The following is a 25,657-nucleotide window of genomic DNA, read 5'->3' as shown; positions in this document are numbered from 1 at the left end:
GGCTAAGTAGTTGTGGTGCATGGGCTTAGTTGTTCCGCAGCATGCAGGATCCTACCGGGCCAGGGCTCAAACCCGTGTACCCTGCACTGGCAGGCAGACTCTCAACCACTGCACCACCAGGGAAGCCGGGGGGCATCATTTTTAATACTTCAAAAAGCTATACTATATAAAAATATTATATAAACTAAAAGGTCAAATTTCTTTGCCTTTGGCTGGAAGTACAGACATACCTGAGAGATATCATGGGTTTGGTTCCAGACCACCACAATAAAGCAAATATCACAATACAGCAAGAGTGAGTCACACAAATTTTTTGGTTTCCCTATGCATATAAAAGTTATGTTTACACTACACTGTAGTCTAGTAAGTGTGCAATAGTATTATGTCTAAAAAAACAATGTACATATCTTTTTTTTCTTGATTTATTTATTTATTTGGCTGTGCAGGGTCTTAGCTGCGGCACAAGGGACCTTCCTTGCCATGTGTGGGATCTTTTAGTTGTGGCATGCAGGCTCTTAGTTGCGGCATGTGGGATCTAGTTCCCTGATCAGGGATTGAACCTGGGCCCCCTGAACTGGGAGCGCAGAGTCTTAACCATTAGACCACCAGGGAAGTCTCCAACATATCTTAATTAAAAATACTTCATTCTAAAAAATGCTAACCATCATTGAAGCCTTCAGCAAGTCAATCTTTTTTGCAATAATAACATCAAAGATCATTAATTACAGATCACCAGAGCAAATACAATAATAATGAAAAAGTTTAAAATATTGCCAGAATTACCAAAATGTGACACAGAGATATGAAGTGAGTAAATGCTGTTGGGAAAATGGAGCTGACAGACTTGCTCCATGCAAGGTGGCCACAAACCTTCAATCTGTAAAAATGCAATATCTGTGAAGCCCAATAAAAGGAAGTGCAATAAAATGAGGTATACCCATATTAACCCCAAGTTGTACTTCTAATTATTGCAAGGCAATCAGAAGTTATAATTGCCAATAATGTACCTTTGAGAATTTTTTAAAATCCAATTATAATTTTATAAATGTGGGGTGGTTAAAATACATAAGCTTTTTCTAACTCTTTATTATGAAAAGTACAATGAATTACCGTGTATCCATCATCCAGTTTCAACAAATATCAATGCATGTCCAATGTTACTTTATATCTGTACACCCCAAATTATTTTAAAGCAAATCTTGACATATTTTATCTACAATATTTTGGCATGTGTCTCTAAAAAATAAGACCTTTTTTTTCTTTTAACATAACCGTAATACTATTAATACACCTAGAAAAATTTGACCAAAAGAATCCTTAGTCAGTGTTCAAATTTCCTTAATTGTCTCCTAATGTTTGAACCTAGCTTTCCAATCAATGAGTGGACTTAAAGGAAAATACTACATAACGGCCTTTAATAATTAAAAAAAAAATTGTTTCCAGGAATTTTTTAAATAAAATTGTTTAAGAGCATGAGGAGAAAAAGAGGCAATTTCTCTGTATGAATAAACCACAAACAAATTACAGAAACTTCAGGTCTGGCATAAGATCAGGAAAGAGGGATGGTTAGAGTTAGACATGATTCTCAAAATATTTAACAATCAGTACAATGTGGGCACCAACCAATCAGGACAAATGCTAGCCATACACATATAGTATACAGACTGGATATCAACCCTGGATAGAGAGAGCCCTGACTAAGGAACAAGCAGAAAGGCCTCAGAAACCTGCTTCCCATGCTGAAATTCAACCCTGCCGTCAGTGGAACAATAAGCTACAAACACCGCAGTCACACGCAAAGTTACCACAAGGTCTTGATAAACATATTTTCTATTTGGCACAGCTGTTAACTGCTGGATCACTACAGCTGCAACTGTTCATTCAAGCAACTATCATTTGAACTAGGCAAAGAAAGAACCCTCTTTTAAGCAAATAGCATGGAAAAGCAGAAAGAGTTCTTGATTTTAGCATGACCTAGAATATAGGCTGTCTGTCTCTAAAAGTTAAAACAATTATCTGGCACTGATAACTAGGAAAGTTAACAGCTGAACCTACTGCTTGTAGGTCACAGCTTTTCTTCAGTTTTTTTAGCTTGCTACAGAATGTAAAAGATAGTCTTGTATGATTATTTAGAATCCTTTCATAACCATAGGCCATGCCCTGACTATTTTAAAGTAAATGTAAAACAACATACCTAAAGAAAAGGAAGAGGGAGAGAGCTCTTGAAATGACACAAGAAAGCCTGGAATTCTAGCCCTGGTTCAATATACAATCAAGACTTATGCCAATCACTTTTATCCACCCGGATTCCAGTTTCTCCACCTTCATATAAGGCACCTGCCAATTTCCCCAGTCTCACCTCCTACCACCCTCCTCTTCCCCTTTACACACTATCTGTACTAACTCACTTGTAGTTCCTCAAATATGGCATGCTTTTCCATGCCTTTATTCTTTTTGTAGATGCTATTCTCTGCCTAGAATGACCTTCATACCCTTCTTTGCCTGCTTAGCCAAAATTTACATTTATTCAAGTGAGTGCTATCAAAATCTATGGCAGTCCAACAATGCTGCCGTTTCTCCATCTCCAAGTTTTTCTGGAGCTCTTCTGTGGGAGCTACTGTCAGAGCTATATACTGGTCAAAAAACAAATCTGCTCCTTTGAATGTAGTTCATATGGTATTTTCAGGTCCCTCACTACCCTAGATCCTAGAACTGAAATCAGTACTCTACCTAGGTGTGGTCTAATATCGTTTAAAATAGCACTATCAAAAACAAACAAACAAAAAAAAAACAGCACTATCCACTCGCTCTTTCAACAATATCTATTAATGAAAGCTAAAACCACAACTTTTTGTCAACCAAACCACACTTTTGCCATAAATCCAACTTGCAGCCAACTACAAGCCTTACATTTTTGTGTTGCTATTAAGTCATACCTCCCTTCTACACTTATACATTACCTGTTTCTTCTTTTCCCCCCTTGGGTTTTTTTTTGTCACGCTACGCAGCTTGCGGGATCTTACTTCCCCGACCAGGGACTGAACCCAGGGCCATGGCAGTGAAAGCGCCAAGTCCTAACCACTGGACTGCCAGGGAACTCCCTGCATCACCTGTTTCATCATACAGCTCAAATCTCTTATTCCCAACTATATCCTAATCATTCCCTTCAAAACATTCTTGAATCAAAACATGGTAGCTCATTTACCAACATGAGCTACCATATTCATGAAACTGTCATACTGAGATTGTCATACTGAGTGAAAGTCAGACAAAGAGAAATATCGTATGATATAGTTTATATGCAGAATCTAAAAAGAAATGATACAAATGAACGTACTTACAAAACAGAAACAGATTCACAGACTTAAGAGAATGAATTTATGGTTATGGGGGGTGGGGGAGGCCAAGGGTGGAGAGAAGGGATAGTTAGGGAGGTTGGGATTGACATGAACACACTACTATATTTAAAAAGGATAACCAACAAGGACTTACTGTACAGCACAGGGAACTCTGCTCAATGTTTTTTGGGTTTTTTTAAAAGAGCTAAGCTACCTTACTCTTTTTTTTTTTTAATATTTACTTATTTATTATTTTTGGCTGTGTCGGGTCTTAGTTGCAGCACAAAGGCTTAGTTGCACTGCAGCACATGGGAATCTTAGTTCTCCAACCAGGGTTCGAACCCGCGTCCCCTGCACTGGAAGGCATATTCTTAACCAATGGACCACAAGGGAAGTGCGTGGCAGCCTGGATGGGAGGGGAGTCTGGGGGAGAATGGATACATGTATATGTACAGCTGAGTCGCTTAGCTGTGCACCTGAAATTATCACAACATTGTTAATCAGCTATACTCCAATATAAAATTAAAAGTAAAAAAAAAAATGGTAGCTGACAGTATTCCCCTTTTCTACTAGTCTACTCCCTTAATAAAGAAAATGTGGTTAGTTAAGTCACTAACATATTCCTAGCGGGCCCGTGTTGGCTCCTAATAATCACAGTTTCCTCTTCTAAATCCTCATACTACATCCTTAATAAACCATTCTAGATTTTGAATATGTCGAGCTCTTACCTTCTTCTCAGACTTGAAAATATGTCTTTTGTGGTAATTCTATGATTCCTTACAGGTTATTGACAGTGACTAAATGATAATCATACCAAAATTCTTTCAGAACTCTGGGGTGTAATTTGTCTGGGTCAGGAGACTTGAATTCATTCAGAGGAATTAAATGCTCCTATGTAAATGCTTAATGATCTCAGGTTTCAGTCTCTCACCAATTCAGTTCTATCCTTGCCAATCTATTGATAATTTACCATGACAATGGAGGGGGGAGCTTCTGGGGCCATTTCAGTCTTGGAGATATTTTTTTCAAATGTGGTTATTTGGGATTTCACATTTAGAGTATCACCCAGTATAAAACATCCTTCTGGAAGAACTATTTATCACAATAAAAGTTTCTTCTTTTTTAGGGTTCTTCAAAGCAAATCCATAAAACTGTTAGAGGAAGCAGAGATGGTAATTATAACACAGTTCTTCTTACCACAGCAGCAAAAACCAAACCAGCCAACCTATTCCAAATGACGCTAAAGAAGAATTTTGAAAATGAATACACTTCTGCTACCACAGAGAGGGAAGAAAATGTGTCGAGCCAAAAATTTTAATTGTCTCCCAAGGTGAAAATATCCCCAAAATTCATCAACATATCAACCCACAGATATTTACGCATTGTGCAAGACATTTAATCAAAACAATTCATCCAAAACCTAACATCATGGGCTTCCCTGGTGGTGCAGTGGTTGAGAGTCCGCCTGCCAATGCAGGGGACACGGGTTCGCGCCCCGGTCCGGGAGGATCCCACATGCCGCAGAGCGGCTGGGCCCATGAGCCATGGCCTCTGAGCCTGCGCGTCCGGAGCCTGTGCTCCGCAACGGGAGAGGCCACAACAGTGAGAGGCCCGCATACCGCAAAAAAAAAAAAAAAAAAAAGAAAAAAAAAACCCTAACATCATAATCACACCCTCTCAACAAATCCAAGCTATAAATATAAGCACAGACTGATGTTTTCTCCACTCAGCCACCAGATAGAGACCCTGTCTACCCCACATTCACCCATTCTGTGACATTACTACATTATTCCATACTCAAGCAATTTATCCATTAATCTTCATTGAGTTCCTACTGTGTAGCACACAACTCTATGCCGCTAAGTGCTATAGAGACATAAAAATTTATCATTCAAGGGACTTTCTTGATGGCACAGTGGTTAAGAATCCGCCTGCCAATGCACAGGACACAGGTTTGAGCCCTGGTCCAGGAAGATCTCACATGTTGCAAAGCAACTAAGCCCGTGCACCACAACTACTGAGCCTGCGTTCTAGAGCCCGCGAGCCACAACTAGTGAGCCCATGTGCCACAACCACTGAAGCCTGCACACCCTAGAGCCCGTGCTCCCAACAAGAGAAGCCACCGCAATGAGAAGCCCACTCACCACAACGAGAGAAAGCCCATGCACAGCAACGAAGACCCAACACAGCCAAAAGTTAATTAATTAATTAATTTTTAAAAATTATCATTCAAAATCAACCCCTCCTGGAATTCATGAACACACTTGAGTAAACTTGTATTTCGTCCTCCAGGCAGACAGGCCTCAGAAATCTGAATGGGCCTCTCATCCAGATGAAGTTAGGAAGGTACTGCTGTATATCCTGTGATATAGATACTATAATAGTGGAAGAAACAGGACTTTAATGACAGCAAATCTAAATTCAAATACTAGTTCCATGTCTCGTTGAATTTTAAGTAATCTGCCTAAGGTCTCTCTTCTATAAATCTCAGTTTCCTCACCTGTAATGCAGGGATAATAATACCTATTTCATAGGCGTATTGAGAGGACTGAGTGTGTAAATATGTGTAAAGCATATGGGACATACTTGTATGGAGCACAAGAGGCAAAAAAATAGCCATACATGCAAGAATCACATCTAAATTTTCAACCATGAAAACAAGACACAGAAATGCCCTGGAAATTCCCAAATGCTTCCCCAAAAGGAAGCCTCTACTGCATGAAAGTGACAGCATTTATCTGCTTCACAGAATGAGTACCAAAGCAGAACCCAGAGCAGGAAACGTGGCTGTATCAAAAACACTAAAATGTCCCTAAATTCAAATTTCAAACCACAGCTCACAAGGAAGCACACAACAGTCTTCTTTCCCAGAGTGCCAAGATTTAAGAATCTGGGAACCTCCTGTCAGGTTACCCTTAATAACAGAAGAGAATTATCTTCACCCTTAAGGCCTTTTATACTAACAACCTTTTTTGTTTTTACAGAGTTTCCTAAACTACTAAAATTTTACCAATTGGTACTAAATCAAAGAACAATGACTGGGCTTCCCTGGTGGCGCACTGGTTAAGAATCCACCTGAAAGAAAAAAAAAAAAAAAGAATCCGCCTGCCAATGCAGGGGACACAGGTTCAAGTCCTGGTCCAGGAAGATCCCACATGCTGTGGAACAAGTAAGTCAGTGCTCCACAACTACTGAGCCTGCGCTCTAGAGCCCATGAGCTACAACTACCGAAGCCCACGTGCCTAGAGCCCGTGCTCCGCAACAAGAGAAGCCACTGCAATGAGAAGCCTGCGCACCGCAACGAAGAGTAGCCCCCACTCACCACAACTAGAGAAAGCCCGTGCACAGCAACAAAGACCCAATGCAGCCAAAAATAAATTAAATAAATAATTTTTTTTTAAAAAGAACAATGACTAACATTTGTTTTACTAAATGTGTATTAAAAGCACTGTTATTGGTCATTTCAAAGCCTTGTTGTACTTTAGGCCCAGCTGTGAGAGCAATGGACATGTTTCTCTTTCACTCTACAGAATGCTGATAAATGGTGTGCGCCCGTGCACGCAGACACACCCACACACACACACACACACACACAGAGATGGGGGAGCTTTTTCAGGCAGTACAAAATTGTGTTATAGCATAGTGCTTAAGAGAGTTAGCTCTGGGATTTCAGATCTAAATGTGAAAGGTAAAACAATAAAAGCTTTAGAAGGAAACAGAACATCTTTGTGACCCTGCAATAGCAAAGATATCTTAAACAGAATACAAGATGCATGAAACATAAAGAGAGAAAACTGATAAAATGGATTATATTGTAACTAAAAATTTCTGTTCTTTAAAAGTCACCGTGAAGAGAATGAAAAGGAAATACACAAATCACAAGAAGATAACTTGCAATACATATAACTGAAACAAGAAACATACCTAGAAACATATAAAGATTCCATTAAATCAATAAGGAAAAAAAAGACCACCTAAAAGAATAATGGCAAAAGACTTGGATACTTCTATAAAGAGGATATACAAATAACGGATAAACCTTTGAGAGGTACTCAACTTCATCAGTCATCCAGAAAATGCAAATTTAAGTAATGCAATACCACTACATAACCGCTAGAATAGCTAAAATGAAAAGGAAGGAAAATGCTGAGTGTTGGTAAGGATAGGGAGCAACCTACACTCTCATGCACTGCAATTGAGAATGTAAATTGATCCAGCTACTGTGGAAAACAGCACGGCAGTATCTACTAAAGCTGAACATAAACCTATGACCCAGCAACTCCACTCCTAGGTATATACTCAACAGGACAAAGTGCACGTTCACAAAAAGGGCACATACAGGAAATGTTCATAACATATCACTATTGTTAACATTCAAAATCTAGACACTATCCAAGTGTCAACAACAGTGGAATTGAGAGAGAAATTATTGAGTAGTTAACACAAAAGGAAACACAGCAGTGAGAATGATCAATCTAAAACTGCATATAACAGTATGAATGAACCTCTCAGACATAATGTACAAAAAAAAATCCAGACACAAAAGAGCACATAGTGTATGGTTACATTTATATAAAGTACAAAGACAGGCAAAACTAATTGATGCTGTTAGAAGTCAGAACAGTGGTTACCTTTGGTGGGTGGGAGGGCAATTACAGACTGAAAGAAGCACAAGGAAGGATTCTGGGGTTCTGGCAACATGGGTGTGCTCAGTTTGTGAAAATATATCACAGTGTACACTTTGACGTGTACTTTACTGTGTTTGTTTGTTTCCTTAGTAAAGTTTTACTTTTTTTTTAAAGCATAAACTCCAGATTCTGACAGATTTGAGTTCGAACCCCAGCCTTTCTGTATATTAGCTGTATAACCTCAGGCAAATTGTGTTGTGCCTCAGTTTCCTCGTCCATAAAATGGGAAAAATAAAACTTCTCTCATATGGTTGCTAACAGGCCCAAATGAGATAATGTATGTAGTACTATTACCCCATTTCCACTTCCCAACAATGTCAAAATTATATAGAAAATTAAGTGATGCAAAGAATAAAAATGTTAGCAATAGCAAACATTTAATGGATACTCATCATGTGCCAGGCACTATTCCAAGCCATTTAATGTATTAACTTATTTAATCCTACAAAATCCCTAAGAGATAGGTTTTATTTCCACTTTAAAAATGAAGTAACTAAGGCTTCCCTGGTGGCACAGTGGTTGAGAGTCCGCCTGCCAATGCAGGGGACACAGGTTCCAGCCCTGGTCCTGGAAGATCTCACATGCTGCGGAGCAACTAAGCCCATGTGCCACAACTACTGAACCTGCACTCTAGAGCCCACGAGCCACAACCACTGAGCCCACGTGCCACAACTACTGAAGCCCACGCACCTGGAGCCCGTGCTCTGCAACGAGAAGCCACCACAATGAGAAGCCTGTGCACCGCGATGAAGAGTGGCCCCCACTTGCCGCAACTAGAGAAACCCGCGTGTAGCAACAAAGACCCAACGCAGCCAAAAATAAATAAAATAAATAAACTTACCAAAAAAATGAAGTAATTAAAACAGAGAAGTAAATCACCCAAGGTCACACAAACAGTAAATAGAGGATTCTGATCCAGGTGACAGATGTAACTTTTAGGCTACACTATATCCTTTACTATCCCAGCAGAGAACCTCAGCTTTAAGGAGAGGAGACCAATATAGATACAGATATAGATTCACAAATATTTACTTCTTTAACAGTTTGCACAGTTTGTATACCACATCATGGGAAAAAACACTCACCTAAGAATTAAGAGACCCCAAATTCAAGTTTCAGTGCTAAGTTAACTAACCAGCTGCGGGAACCCAGACAAATTATTCAAAACCCTCCCAGCCACATGTTCTTCCTCTGTAAAATGAGAGGTTTGGAAAGTCTAACCAGCTCTTGCTTCTCTTTTATGAGCCTTTGTTGCCTATATTAAAAGAATATAGCACAAATACAAGGCCTAGATAAGACAGTGATTACTGATGACAATGACAACATATCTGACTGGTTCCAACATCACTGTGCTAAAGAAATACTTTATTATAGATAAGAATGTTCTACCAAAACAGAAGTTTGATTTTTGTCGGAGTTACATGGCTTCTGTCAAATATAACTGGACCTAAGTCATTTTTATCCTAAAATCCTATGGTATAACACTGTAAATCAACTATACTGTAATTTAAAAAAACAGTCCTAGAGAGTTCCCTGGCAGTCCAGGGGTTAGGACTCAGCACTTTCATTGCCATGCCCCAGGTTCAATTCCCGGTCAGGGAACTAAGATCCCACAAGCTGCGCAGCACAGCCAAAAAAAGTCCAATGGTATTTCTGAATGCCAAGTGTAGTAACAGTACAGAGCAATGGTGATATTAGTTTCTTCTTCCCTAAGTATTCTTCCTAGGCTCTCCTTTTTACTCCTCTCTGCTTCTTGCTCACACTTAGAGAAATTCAAAACCTACCCTTTAGCCCCTCTGTAGTGGGTGGAATGCTGGCCCCAAAAAAGATATGTCCACATCGTACTCCCCAGAAGCTGTGAATATTATCTTATTTGAAAAGATCTTTACAGAGGTTATCAAAGATCTTGAGATGAGAAGATCATCCTGAATTAGCTGAGTGGGCTCTAAATCCAAAGAGAAGTATCCTTATAAGATAGACACACAGAGAAGACACAAAGGTGATGGTGATGTGAAGATGTGAGTGATGTGGCCAGAAGCCAAGAAATGCAGCCACCAGAAGCTGGGAGAGGCAAAGAATTATTCTCCCCAAAGGCCCTCTGAGGGAATGCAGCCTGCTGACACCTTGAATTTGGACTTCTGGCCTCCAGAACAGAGGAGGAAAAAAAAAATCACTATTGTTTTAAGCCGCCCAGTTTATGGTAATCTGTTGCAGCAGTCATAGGAAACTAATACACCCTCCAAACCGCATTTTTTTACCCCTTACTTCTGTAGCTAACTCACCAGCTTTCCTAAGCAAAAGAAATCCATAATTATCCTTCAAAAGCAGCCTAACCTCAACCCTCCCCAATCCCCCACAAAAAAAGAGCAATAAAAGAAATTATAAAAAGCATACACAGACAATTCACGATAAGAACACAAAAGATTAATAAATAGCTTTTTAAAAAATATACCTTAGTAGTAGTCAAAGAAATACAGATTAAAACATAATGATATCCCAAAAAAGGAAAACAATGAGAATTAGTGAGGATGTGGAGAAAGTAGAGCCCTCGTGTGTTGACAGTCTGAATGTAAAATGGTGCAGTCACTGTGGAAAACAGTTTGGCAGTTCTTCAAAAGATTAAACACAGAGTTACCATACGACCCAACAATTCCACTCCTGGGTGTATACTCAAACAGGTGTTCCTACAGAACCTTGAACACAAATGCTCATAGCAGCACTATTCATAATAGCCAAAAAGTGGAAACAACCCAAATGTCCATCAAGTGAATGAATAAACATTCACACATACAATAATAACCATATAATGGAAGGAATGAGGTACTAATTTATGCTACAACATGGATAAACCTTGGAAACATTATGCTAAGTGAAAGAAGCCAGTCACAAAAGGCCATATATTGTATGATTCCATTTATATTAAATATCCAGAATAGGCAAATTCAAAGAAACGGAGAGCAGATTAGAGGTTGCCGGGGGTTTGGGGGAGGGAGGAATAGGGAGTGACTGTTCAATGAGTACAGGTTTCCTTTTGGGGTGATGAACATGTTATATATATCATAATGGTGATGACTGCACAATATTGTGAAATGTACTAAATGCCAGTGAACTATGTTAAATGGTTAAAATGGTAAATTTTGTTATGTGTAATCTACCAACCCCCCCCAAAAAAAAAATATATATATATATATACATAAATGATGGCAAGCTAGAAGTGAGCATAAATTGGTATAGCACTTCCAAGAAGAAATTCATCATTACACATGAAATGTGCTTAAAGGTTCATCTAATTTGACTTAATAACTGTCTTACTGTTATATATACTAAAGCAACAGACACTCACAGATTTGGATAAAGTATACACGTTGTAAAATTATTTATCATAAAAAAGTATAAACAAACCACCCAAGTGCCAAGTAATCATTAAAATTTTACAATTCACTCATACTTTGGAATCAAATAACAATTAAAATCATGTTTATGAAGAATACTTAATGGCATGAGAAAACTATTCAAGACATATTTAAAAACATGGGAAAATGATCAACATATAACAGTAAATTTAAAAAGCAGGATACAACATTTTTTTCTCTTATGATCTCAATTTTATAACTCTATATTAGTGTACATATATTGTTTTTCACTGCAAGTGTTTCTGAGGTATTTCCTGAGAATCAAAATATTCCTAAGAGATAAAGTTTCTGCAAATCAATGAGAAAAATATAAACAACACAACAGAAATATGAACAAAAGGACTGAACAGGTAATTCATTGAAGGAGTGAAACATGAAATACACAAGTGTACATGAAATATATGAAAAGATACTCAGCCTCACAAATAGTTAAATTTAGATTAAAACACACATTTTCTTCCCAGCAGATTGAAAACATTTTAGAAAAGCAGTTAATATTTCGTTATAATATTTCGATATAGAGAAAAAATTGGTAGAATCTTATTGTTGGTGAGAGGCTAACCTTTTGAAGAGGGCGATTAGGCAATATCTATTAAAACTTAAAATATACATTATTCCTTGGACTCACAGAGTCTAGTTTTATCAATTAATCCCATACGATGACTCCCACAAGTGTAAAAATACTTGTACAAGGGTATTTGATAAAATAAAAATTTGAATATATTCACCAGAAAGATCTTTGTACTGATGTGGGATATTTTTTAAGATGTTATTTATAAATATATAGAATGTTATAATTTGAAATAAATCCCCTTTTTACTTCAGCTTGTTTGAATGAGTTTCTATTACTTGTAATTAATTAACTCTTAACTAGGCACAATAAAATTTCAGGAGAATACTTGCTGATATTGAGAAATACTCATGACAGGACATTAAGTGAAAAAAAAATCAAAACATAAAATGTTTGCATTTCGCCTTATCACAGTATGTAAAAGTATACACACATACACCCACATATAGTAAAAACTGGAAAGAATATTGGTGATGACTATACACATGTAAACATATGTAAAAATACATCAAGCTATATACTTAGGACTTGTGCTTAAGGCAGACTGCAATACGAACTTTTAAGAATTGGAAGGAACTACAAAAAGACATCAAAATGCTACAAGCTTAATTCTGAATAGTCACTCGTGAGTGACTTATTTCTGTACCTTTCTATAATTTCTAAGTTCCCTATAAGAAATGTACTTTATAATTTAAAGTTTTATTTTTAGAGAGAGAAAATCCACTCCTTACATGGTTGACCTTCAAATATGTTTTTTCCAAACCTCAGAGTCTGTAACTTATGTACAGGCCAAAGGTGTTTTTGTACATATTAAATGAGCATTGAACTAATCAATGAATACATGAGAGACCATGTTTTTGTTCAGGGTCACAGCCAGAGCTAAGCCCTCTACAGCAAATTTTGCAAGACATAAACTACAAAGCTAGAGAACAGAATACTCTTTCCCTCTCCTGAACCCCAGCAACACCTCATTATCTGCTCCTCACTTAAGGAACTGATCCTCTTCCACAGCTATTGGTTTATGTATGCCTGACTTGTCAGAAGACTATGAGCTCCACAAGAACAGCAACTCTATCTCACACATGTATGCAAACAATTGTCCCATCACTAAGTTGGTCTTTCAATAACAGAAAGGTATATGGTAGAGGACTTTAGAGACAGGGAAAAAAGGTTCCTAATTCTTGCTATGGGAACTCAAGCATGTTATTTAAATTCCCTGCACTTTAGTTTCCTAATCCGTAAAGCGAGGATAATGTCATTTGGTACCTAGAATTGAAATGTATTCACTAAACAATAAATAGCTATTAATTTAGTTATGAGGGATTGAACAGTTTACTCTAGCCTCATTTCCTTGCCTGTGTTCCCCATTAACTACAGTGTACTTGTGAGTGGGATGGTCAGCAGAGGCTAGTACAAAAGTGGGTAGAACAAAGCTAACTGGTCCTTACGAAGACTGACTCAATGACCCTGGCCTTATTAAATTCATCACACTCATAACCAACTGAGCTAAGCAGCCAACAGAGCTAGACCAGGAGACCAACAATCCTCCACAAAACACTAAACATTCTTCTAGAAGATAAAACTACAGATGCTTAAATACCAACTTTCCACACAATAAAAGTGCAGTGGAAAGAATGTGTTTCACAGAGATGTGAGAAAATGGGGGTAAAAGAAGAATGCTAGCTTAATTACTTAGCAAAGAAAGGGATTAAATACCATTTGAACATACAGAACCTCAGAGCTAAGCAAAACTGGATGGATGTCAGTTTAGCAGGTGATACGTCTAGGTATTCGTTTTATTTTTCCCAATAAGAGATTGTGATCCTAAGTCCATGGGACTGGTTAAATAAACTAAAACTAGATTCATTTAAAAAAAAAAAAAAAGGTTCATCTGAACTATTATAAAATTTAGCTTTATACATTAAAAATTACAAAATAATCACAGTGCAAAACAAAATGCCTCTCACATCACCATCTTACCTCTAAATCTGACGTTGGCCCTCAGCTTTTTGAGTATGGGTAAACAATCATTGCTACTCTCCTCCTCTACAGACCCCACCTTCTTTATTACTCAGCACTTAGAAAAGTTGTGGAAGTCTGGCTTCTTTAAGTTCTAAAAAGTTAAGTACTATGCCTTATATCAGAAAAATATATATATATGATTACATACAATTCTTTGAAAATCTGAATAAGCAGCCTTTACCTTTTCATAATTAATACAAATCTTTATCAAATACCTACTATGTAAAGCATTTCTTCTAGCAAAGCTCAGAAATTTGTCTACCTGACTCTGGGACAAGAGAAGTTATAACATAGTTCTGTAATTTTTTAATTTGTATAATGACCTACGGTTTTTATAATCAGGAAAAAAAATTTTAATGTAATGGTCATTGTCAAATAAAGACTCCAGGGAAGGGACTTCCCTAGTGGTCCAGTGGTTAAGAATCCATCTTGCAATGCAGGGGACGTCTGTTTGATCCCTGGTCAGGGAACTAAGATCCCACATGCCATGGGGCAACTAAGCCCATGCTCCACAACTAATGAGCTCGCACACCACAACTAATGAACCTGTGTGCCACAACTAGAGAGAAGCCCACACACTGCAACAAAGGGCCCACGCGCTGCAACAAAAGATCCTGCGTGCCACAACTAAGACCTGATGCAGCCAAAAAATAAATAAATAAAACTTTTTTAAATTAAAAAAAAAAAGACTATGGGGAAAACTAGAAAAGAGACATTTAACTTACTCAAAATAAAACCTCTGGTTTTCTTCAACAATATAACAATAATTAATACCTATCTTCATGACATTGTTAGAAAGCCATTATTCTAAAACTACAAAAATAAAGAAAAAAAGGACACCAGAGATGACACAACTGAGAAAGGAACCAATTCTTTTGACATTCCTGGAGAGTAATTCTAATGTATTACTGTTTTTAATGAATGTAATTTGTTGTAAATTGGGTTTATCCACTTATAAATCCTAGCTTATGATTATTATTTCTAAATCATTTCCTTCTCTGTCTTCCTGACTTTAAAAATCCTGAAAGTTTCTTTACAATAGCCAGGTCATGGAAGCAACCTAAATGCCCATTGACAGACGAATGGATAAAGAAGATGTAGTACGTATATGCAATGGAATATTACTCAGCCATAAAAAGGAACGAAATTGGGTCACTTGTAGAGACGTGGATGGATCTAGAGACTGTCATACAGAGTGAAGTAAGTCAGAAAGAGAAAAACAAATATCGTATATTAACGCATATATGTGGAACCTAGAAAAATGGTACAGATGAACCGGTTTGCAGGGTAGAAATACAGACACAGATGTAGAGAACAAACGTATGGACACCAAGGGGAGAAAGTGGCAGGGGAGGTGGTGGTGGTGGGATGGATTGGGAGATTGGGATTGACATGTATACACTAATATGTATAAAATAGATAAGTAATAAGAACCTGCTGTATAAAAAGATAAATTAAATAAAATACAAAAAATCCTGAAAGTTTCTTAGTTGCTTCCCATTACCTTTCATTATAAAGAATATGGTAAATCAGAAGTCATAGCCAGCACCCAACAATAACCACAAAAAGATGCAACCTGCAGGTTACACTGAGGGATTTCTGAGGTTAGTAGGTGCAAACCTCTTTTTTTTCTTTTCAAAGAAAACAGACCTCAGACAAACAGCATAAAACATCCTGAAACAGCCACACAAAAAACAGAACTTCTTAGAAACAAAGCCCCAGTAACTATTTGGTCTAAGAAAAACATTTCCAGAACTGATAAGAATGGGGAGACAGGAAAATATATATATAAAAAATAACAACCAGCCTTAACTACAATTCAAAAAACGAGTGACCTGACTCCTCCCCTGACAGAGTTCCTCTACTGCATTGTGGGTTGGGGACTGATCAAAGAGGCCATGCCACAGCTCTGCCACTCAATGATTAAGCCATTGCTTCAATATACCCAAATCTATCATTTTAAAAGAATAATCTCGGGAATTCCCTGGCAGTCGAGTGGTTAGGACTCTGGGCTTTCATTGTCGAGGGCTCAGGTTCAATCCCTGGTCGGGGAACTAAGATCCCAAAAGCCATATGACGCAGCCAAAAAAAAAAAAAAAAAAGAATAATCTCATCACTGGTGAGATAGCAGACAGAAGACCTGGATTCTAACAGTTCTTTCTAACTTTCTGGGTAACAGTGGACAAAAAATTATATTTTCAAATGGGACTGAAAATATTAAAAACTGTTTTAAAACTATTACATCTTATTTTTTTTTAATTTTATTTATTTATTTATTTAATTTTGGCTGTGTTGGGTCTTCGCTTCTGTGTGTGGGCTTTCTCTAGTTGTGGCGAGCAGGGGCCAGTCTTCATCGCGGTGCACGGACCTCTCACTGTCGCGGCCTCTCTTGTTGCGGAGCACAAGCTCCAGACGCGCAGGCTCAATAGTTGTGGCTCAAGGGCTTAGTTGCTCTGTGGCATGTGGGATCTTCCCAGACCAGGGCTCGAACCCGTGTCTGCTGCACTGGCAGGCAGATTCTCAACCACTGCGCCACCAGGGAAGCCCAAAAACTATTAAATCATTTACAAATATTAATCATTACCATCTGTCAAAAGTGGTGGCTGGACTATCTCAGACCTAGCTCTGACAGTTTTTGATTCTGTGACCAATATAAATGAATGCACACTTATATTATGTTTTGCCACCTAGAAGTAGTTTAGAAAACAAGAAATCCCACACTCACAGAGGGATGAAGCTTAATAAGAGGAACCTCCACACATCTTCTCCCTGCTCACAGCCTCTCAGCACTCCATGAAAACATTTTAGATTAACGCAGCTAGTTCAGCCCATTCAGTAGACCACAGATGGCCTAGCAAAATTTTGACCTGAATTGCCCATCACACTAATGAACAAAAGAAACAAACAAGAATTACTAACCTGGCTCTCTTTAACAAGAAACTATGATAGATCCCGTGGATGACCATGAAGCAAATATCCTAAGTATAACATTTGAGAAACTTGATGGTCTAAACCATAGCTGTTCCCATCTAACTTCCTGGAGCCATACCCGACCCCTTGGAAGCACACTTGGAAGAAAACAGCTTGAAAGCTAGCACATGCCCTCGTTTTCCACCACGACAGGACTCTGACACTCACAAACCCAGTCCAGGGTTCTGTATACTCTAAACTAAAATCAGTCATTACAAAACATCTGGAACATAGACATTTGACCAGTAACTGCCTCACTTAATAACTTTTGAGAACTAAACCTAAAAATCTGGCAACGATAGTCTCTGTGTAATCACTGAATTCCACAAGAAGTCACCAGCTTCTAAAGGGCAAGGCTTTCTCTCTTTTACTAGGTCCTATGCCGTATCAGCAGTAACCTAAAACATATCAACATAGGTTCCCTCATGTGTACCTAGGTTCCTAAGAGACCTCTAAGACCACCTGACAGTAATTCAAATCCAGAATTTGGCAACAGGAATTGAGATGCCAACAGGAATTGAGAAGCCAAGCCAAGTACAAGTACACCTTCCTCCAGAGTTAGCAAAAAACAACAAGCTTATAAAAGGATATAGGACTGGAAATGGGTATTGCCGAAGGAGGCCCTAGGCAAAGAAAACTATTTATAATCTAGTACAGAAGGAAGGAAGGGCGGAACAGAGTCTAAGAACTTGGTTTAAGCACGAAACACTGTGACTCGGGATTTCCTCCTAAGAAGAGAGGAGCAGAGCCCCATTGTTATTAAAGTAAAATCCACTTACCTTCAATGTGATCCTCCCTACCTGAGAGAGTGTGAAGTAGGGTGCTCTTATGTTAAAAATATAGCCTCTCCAACTAAATTTAGCATATAATTTTAAATCACCTTGGGGCTGCTCTGTAATTGTTTTCTGTGTGCTAGTAGTGTCTCCTCTTGACTTCTTATTTGCTCTACCTTATAAAAGGAAACACATGACCTACCTTAGGAAATCTCCCCCTTCTACCCTGAACTCTGGAAGTATCCACAGATGCCTGAGGTAAGCTACCAGGATTTGAGTTTTGCTTCAGCTAGGAGTCTGAGCTTCAGAGCAGGGATGCCTTTATAAAATGATCATGAGAGAATCTGTGCTGAATTGACCAGACTGGTAGAGGAAAATAAAAATTAAGGTTATTTCAAATTGACTCCCTGTTTGAAACTGGCTCATCAAACTTTTTATACCCACTTCATCTCTGAGAAGAGATAACTTTTTTTTTCTTTTAAATAAGATATCCTTCTTAGTCACCAAGAATATGCAAATCAAAATCACACTGAGATAACCACTTTACACCCACTAGGATGCCCATGATCAAAAAGATAATAAGTGTTGGTGAGGATATAGAGTGTGGAACCCTCAAACACTGCTAGTGGAAATGTAAACCAGTGCAGCTGTTTTGGAAAAGAGTCTGCAATTTCTCAAAAGGTTAAACATACAATTGCCACATGACTCAGCTATTCCACTCCTAGGTATATACCTAAGAGATATGAAAACATATGTCCACACAAAAATATGTACACAAATGTTTACAGTAGCATTATTTATAATAACCAAAAAGTATATAAATAACCCAATGTCCATCAACTTACGATAAGTAAAATGTGGTATATTTATACAATATCATTCAGCCATAAAAAGAAATGATATACTGATACATGCTACAACACAGATGAACCTTGAAAACATGCTAGGTGAAAGAAGCCAATCACAAAAGACCATATATTGTGATTCCATTTATATGTAATGTCCAGAATAGACAAATCCATAAAGATCAAAGGTAGATTAGTGGTTCCCAATCAACCTACTGCCCTCAAACTCTCTTCTTTCTCCAACTCATCAGCACCTGTTTTTACGAAATTATAAGTACAATAACAAAAATAACTTTCATTTTAATAAAAGGTCTAGAAGGATCTATATTAAAATGTTAACTACTATGAAGAGATTAAGTTTTTCTTATTATCATGGATGTGAAGAATAATGATGTGAACTAGTATTGATTTGGTGATAAGAAAATAAAAGTTTTTTCACCCAAGGAGGAAAAAAAAAAGTAGATTAGTGGTGGCTTAAAGCTGGGATGTTAGGGAGTTGGAAGGATATGGGAAGTAACTGCTAAACGGTATAGGTTTTGGGGGGAGAGTGATGAAAATATTCTAAAATTGACTTTAGTCATGATTTCGCAACTCTGTGAATATACTAAAAAACACTGAATTGTGTACTTTAAATAGAATTAAATCTCAATAAAGATTTTTTATATATTAGAGAGAGAAAGATAAGACACATATATAAGTGATAAAGCAACTGGAGCAAAATGTTAACAGTGAATCTGGAAAAAGGATGTACTGAAGTTCTTTGTACCATTCATGTCAATGTTTGGTGTGAAATTACATTAAAAGAAAAAGCTAGGCTTCCCTGGTGGCGCAGTGGTTGGGAATCCGCCTGTCAACGCAGGGGACACAGGTTCAAACCCTGGTCTGGGAAGATCCCACATGCCACGGAGCAAATAGGCCCGTGAGCCACAACTACTGAGCCAGTGCACCACAACTACTGAAGCCCACGCACCTAGAGCCCGTGCTCCTCAACAAGAGAAGCCACCGCAATGAGAAGCCCGCGCACCGCAACGAAGAGTAACCCCCACTCACTGCAACAAGAGAAGAGCCCGCGCGCAGCAACAAAGACCCAAAGCAGCCAAAAATAAATAAAACTATTTTTTTAAATATATTAAAAAAGAAAAAGCTAAAAAAATTAAGATCTCGGGCTTCCCTGGTGCCGCAGTGGTTGAGAGTCCACCTGCCGATGCAGGCGACACGGGTTCGTGCCCCGGTCCGGGAAGATCCCAAATGGCGCAGAGCAGCTGGGCCCATGAGCCATGGCCACTGAGCCTGCACGTCCGGAGTCTGTGCTCCGCAACGGGAGAGACCACAACAGTGAGAGGCCCGCATACCGCAAAAAAAAAAAATTAAGATCTCTCTCTTGATAATCATGCACAGTATTCTTGCTTAACATGAAACGGAAACCTGCACTAGACAAAACTGCCATGTCTGCTCCCACCCCTGCCAGACAAGTATTTTACTTGTCTCCCCCACACTCATCAAACTACTGCAAAGCATGCAAAGCAGCACTCCAGTAGCAGAAAAGAAGGATAAAACGTGGCAAGGGAGACAAATATTCTCCAACTTTCTCAGAGCCTCAGTTTCCTCATCTGTAAAGTCAGAAGGTTATATACTCTCTAAGAGAGCTTCCATGTTTGACATTCCATGATTCTGTTGTTCTAATTTCATTGCCCAATATAGTTAAGGAGAAGTATGATCTGACCAGTCCTCTGGCTTTCCTGGACAGGGAGCATTTTTTCTCTCTTCTAATGGTGACATTAAGAGATGATTTCAGGGTATGTCAATGTTCTAAGCAGGTTCATACAGGACACTGGCCAGTTTCCCAACTATCTATGTTCCTAAGCCCTCTCTTCAATTCTTGGTAAGACCCACCACTCAGAGCCTGGGAAACTGCAGTAGTGGATGCATAAACCTAGGATACTTATATCTCAATGCTGGGTGCAGGTCAGTGCAGAGGAACGTAAAGATTCCATAGTAAGAAATAGGTTACTAGCATTCTGGAAACTTAACTCTCAGGCAGAGATAGGGAACGTAAACTCAGGAGTCCCATGTCATGGTAAACCTTCTCCTGCAGTTACCTGGTGGTGACCATAAGAAGAAAAATGGAAAATGAATATGCCCAAAACACCCATCCATCAAAGAGGCAGAAAGAGGGACTGGACTCTACTACCATCTGCCCCACTTAGAATGGGCCAACAATAATGAAAAACCAAAATCAAAAATGTTTCTTCCAGATTTGCTTATCTCCTTGACAAACTCAAAAAGCTAACAAGCAGATACCATTTCTTAAAGTTGGCTAGACTTCTGCTTCACCAATAGATTACCTTTCTCTCCTTCAACCCAAAGTACTCCCTCAACTAACCAGAAGAGAAAACAAAATTAATTTTCATATCTTCCTCTGTTCCTTGCACAACAAATAACTACATGACTTGCCTAAATGCTTAAGTCTAGAGGAAAGGGGAGAGGTGACATGGAGAGACTCCTATAAATTCAATGATCAGAGTCTATATTCAACACAGCAAGCTCTATGTTTATTGCTGCAAACAGAAAAAAATGAATCTTAAACTTTCTCCATAAAGCCAGAAGGAACACTGAGCATCTCTGATCTGCTTGTTCTGGATTCACTCCTAGAGTATAGAAGCTATCTGATGTATATAACTTAATTTGCTTGGAGAGAACATAGACTCCTTGGTACCTCCCTAGAGAACCTGGGTGCAATTCACAATTTCCTGTAGTTTCATTTACTATGACATCATCAGTTTAGGAGCTATAAGGCAGAGAGAAAATGCACCCTGGAGAGTCTCAAGACTGACCGGCAAAGAGCTATTTGTATTCTGTTTTGTTTTCCTCAAAGATTCCCTCTGGGTAGTCCAGATTCCCCTATCAACCCACCAGAAATGAAATGAAGGAAAAGAAGAAATCCTTCAATCAGTGCTTATTCTAACAAAGGCCACCTATTGAATAAATAGTCTTGGCATTCCACTACTGCAACCACACTTAAAAAGACAGAAAAATACCCTTCCTTACACATTTTATACAGCTCATCCCCCCCCTTCTTTATTCTCTCAATAAGCTTTCACAGGTATACAATTTGAGCTTGCTGAAAAGCCACATAATTAACAGATATTCATTAAAAGAGAATTAACCTTTTGAGAATCTACTTGATGAGACACTTTTTATTTACATTCTCTTTTTCATAGATGAGGACCCCAGCAGAGTTATCTAACTTGGCCCCCAGTCACAGAATTAGTCAACAGCAGAGCAAGAATGTTTAACCCCAAAACCCATGCTCTCACTGACAAATCACTTCCTGGCTCCACTCCTAAGCTTTATCATTTGCAAAACATTCTCTTTATTTTTGAAAATCGAATGTCTATAAAATTTAATAGACACTTAAAAGCACAACATAAAAATCACACTGGTTTATTCCACCAGTTTAAAGTTTCTTTTATTGGGGAGAACTGTGTCATTTTTAGTCTTTCTCAACATGTTAGTGTTTTCTAAAGACCCAGCCAAGCAATGAGATGCAGTTTAGTATCACAAGAGGAGCACTGGATCAAAGTCAAGCAATTAACTAGCAGGACATAGGCCCTACTGTCCTTCCTGGGCCTCATTTTCCTCTCTGAGGTCCCTTCTAGTTCCAGTACCATGAACTGAATTCCAACAACTATTGACATATCGCAAAGTCACAAATTTAACAAATAGGAAACACAGATGAAAAATTAACATCAGTATTATAAAAATTTGAAGACCTAAAAAAGTGAAAAACTACTCCAACAAGAGGCCTAGTATTAACTGTATTACTGATTCATGATTTTTTCTCCACCTGCTCTGCTATTGATTTGAGGAAATAGTGTATTTGCTCTGACCTTGCTAAAGGTCATCAATTTATCACTTTTTTAGAAGTCCATTTTGACAAATAGGACAATCTAAAAGAAATGGATAAATTTCTAGAAACGTACAACCTACCAGACGGAATCACGAGAAAATAGAAAATCTGAACAAACCAATAATAAGTAAGGAAATTGAATCAGTAATCAAAAACCTCCCAACAAAGAAAAACCAAGGACCAGATGGTATCCCTAGTGAATTCTACCAAACATTTAAAGAAGAATTAACATCAATCTTTGTCAAACTCTTCCAAAAAACTGAAGAGGTCAGAACACTTCCAAACTCATTTTACGAGGCCACTCTGATACCAAAGCCAGGTAAGGACACTACAAGGAAAAAAAACTATAGGCCAGTATCCCTGATGAATATAGGTGTAAAAATTCTCAGTAAAATATTAACAAACCAAATTCGATAACACATTAAAAGGATCATACACCATGACCAAGTGGGATTTATCCCTGGGATTTAAGAAAGGTTCAACATATGCAAATCAATAAATGTGATACAACACACTTAAAAAAAAAAGTCCATTTCGAAGTATGCACCTTTTTTTTTTTTCATAAGAAACACTGAAATTTTTCTGATGGGGGGAAAAAAACCACACAAAACCTGTCCTGTCACCTCCGAAGCAAAGTAAAATTAGTCAACAGGATAATCACCTTCAGGAGAGAAACTTTACAGTAAACACATCATGACAGAACAGTAGAAAGGAGTATCTCTCATCAAATCAGGATGACACAACAAACCTCCACCCACATGAAACGTGCAAACTGGACACTCCAGACAAAAACTTTTCCAAACCTTGAGATTCAAAGGCTCCAATGACGGTGCAGTGGAGTTCGCGGGGATTTTACAACTCTGACACCGGTACAGTGGAATTCATGGGATTTTACAATTCTGACACTCTTGGGCAATTAGTGCCAAATCTGATCTGGGCCCTATCTTCACTTCTCCACCACTTCCCTTTGAAACATGACTTGAGAAGCATCACTACGCAACCCAGGCTCTCCAACTAGGCTGCTGCCCTTTTATTCACAAATGACGCTGGCCTCATAAAGGACATAAATTATTTTCAATAAAATATGGCACGGCCCCGGAGTACAAGCCCTTTCTAGATGTAAGGGAGTTCTCACCCTCCTTGGTGTGGCCCAAGTTCACTTTATTACTTCACGTCCCATCAACCCAGGGGGCCCAGCCCAGCGCTGGGTTAGAACGGTTTTGAGGAACTGCAATCACAGGCTTCTTGGGAAGAGGCCAGATAAACTCACCAAGTTTTTGGTTTTTTTTTTTTTTTTTTTTTTTAAGTCTGGGTGGAACTTACTTTCACCAGGACGTGGGATATCTTCTTCCCTCCCTAATGGGTGTTCGAGGACAAGCTTCCCTTTATTTTATACTAAGTCACTCAACCTTCACCAGACTGTGAAGACAACCCTTCTCTCCTCCTCATCCGGGAGGACCTGGCCACAGCTCAGCGGGGAGCAGGGGCCGTTCGGAACCCTCAAGGCTCAGAGCCCCTCGTCCGTTTCCCCTCCTCCAGAGTGACGCCCCCTACCCCGCGCCCGCCCTGGGTCCTTCCGACCGACCCTCGCCCTGCTCCCGGGACAAAGCGGAGGTGGGGTGGTTTCCTCAGGGGTCCCCGGCGGCCGCGGGGAAGAAGCCCCGGGCTCAGCGAGCACTCACCCGACAGCTCGTCCGGCTCCAGCCCGGTCTCAGTGTCCAGCCCGCAGATGACAAAGTAGTCGGCGAAGCGACTGGGCGCCGAGCCCCCTCCACCGCCGCCGCCGCCGCTCATGGCGCCGGGGCCGAGCCGGGCCGGGCCGTGCGGAGCGCGGAGCCCCCGCACCGGGCGCCCGCCCGCCCTCAGGCCGCCCCTCCCGCCGGCGCCGACGCTACCGCGGCTCCGGCCGCCGCCCCCGGCCTTGGCCCGGTCCCCGCGGCCGCCGCGGCTGCCGTGACGGGGCAGGGGGGCACCGGGCCGCCCCGCGCCGCATCCTGGACGCCTTCCCCTCCGCGCCGCCGCCGCCGCCAGCCGAGAGCGCCGCGGACGGAGCTAGCCTGGAAAAGGGCGTAAAGCGCTGAGGAGAACCCCCACCGCGGCCCCCTCCCGCCGCGCCTGCGCAGGCGCCTTCGGGGAGGGGGCGGGCGCCTCGCGGAAAAGATGACGTGATGCTCTTCGGGCAGGCTGGCCGCAGCTTCCCAGGCAGTCTCCGCAGCGCGGCGGGCAACTACTGGGCCGCCCGCAACCTCCACCCCCTCGGGGCTGCGACTCCTTTAGGGAAGGCAGAGGAGGTGCGGGATGGATGGACGCATCCCGCAGAGCCGGGACCCTGGCCCACGCTTCGCCTCCCACTAGAGGTCCGGCGATCTCCTGTTTAGACCGGCCCTGTCACAGCAATAGGGTCGCAGGATTGAGCTCGGAAGCTCACCTCATCCTAACTCCAGGAAGCCCACCGGCCTAGATCCCAGATAGCGCCTTCTCCCTGACCCCGCTCCCTAACGTCCACGCCCAGCCCTTTCCCGAGTAGAGCTGAGGATTCCCCCTCTTTTGGCCGAGGTGGATCTGCCCGCCCTATATTTACCCTTGGCTTACAAATGGGGAAACTAAGGCTCAGAAAGAAGCAAGGGCTTTCCCCAAGGTTACATAGAGTCTAAGAGACAAAGCCTGGACCAGAATCTTGGGCTCGTGGTTAGTCCCCGCTCCCTCCCCCCCAGTCCAGCCAGGCCTTTTCCCATGCACCAGGCTGTCCCTTTTTCTCTCCTAGAGCCTCCAGAGACCCATGCCACTTGGGAGCTCCCCTTCTGCTTCTGAGAATTCTCAGTTCCATCCCTGAGTCGGTCCTCCTGAGAGAAGTGGGGGATGAGGAGGAGAAAAACTTGCCTCCTGTTACTTGTGTTGGGACCCCGCGATTTGGTTTCCTACAGAAGCTAACCAGGAAACTGGAGATCAGAAAACAAGAAGGTAATATGTAGAGTGGTTACTAAAATGGGCTCTAGAAACAATGCTTAGATTTGAATCTGAACTTTATCATTTACTGTGTGACCTTGGGCAATCTCCAGGAGCCAGCAGTCATGTTTTCTGTGAAGATTACATGAGATAAATACGCATACAGTTTAAGTAGTCAGAA

The 25,657-nt window shown here is 40.1% G+C and overlaps 1 protein-coding gene across 4 annotated transcripts in view; it reads right to left on the bottom strand.

The window, feature by feature from the left end:
• The window catches only part of DENND5A (DENN domain containing 5A), a 108,147-nt gene extending 83,789 nt beyond the window's left edge, over window positions 1–24,358 (bottom strand). For all 4 annotated transcript variants that reach the window (XM_060159702.1, XM_060159704.1, XM_060159707.1 and 1 more), the window contains exon 1: window positions 24,213–24,358. In XM_060159702.1, coding sequence (XP_060015685.1) covers window positions 24,213–24,324 — 112 coding nt within the window. In that variant the 5' untranslated portion in view covers window positions 24,325–24,358. The remainder of the gene's footprint in view (window positions 1–24,212) is intronic.
• Window positions 24,359–25,657: the final 1,299 nt, after the last annotated feature.

Source organism: Lagenorhynchus albirostris, chromosome 9, assembly GCF_949774975.1.
Source record: "Lagenorhynchus albirostris chromosome 9, mLagAlb1.1, whole genome shotgun sequence".
Classification (NCBI taxonomy): domain Eukaryota; kingdom Metazoa; phylum Chordata; class Mammalia; order Artiodactyla; family Delphinidae; genus Lagenorhynchus; species Lagenorhynchus albirostris.
The sequence above is the reverse complement of the archived record's forward strand: the minus strand, read 5'-3'. Positions and strand labels throughout refer to the sequence as shown.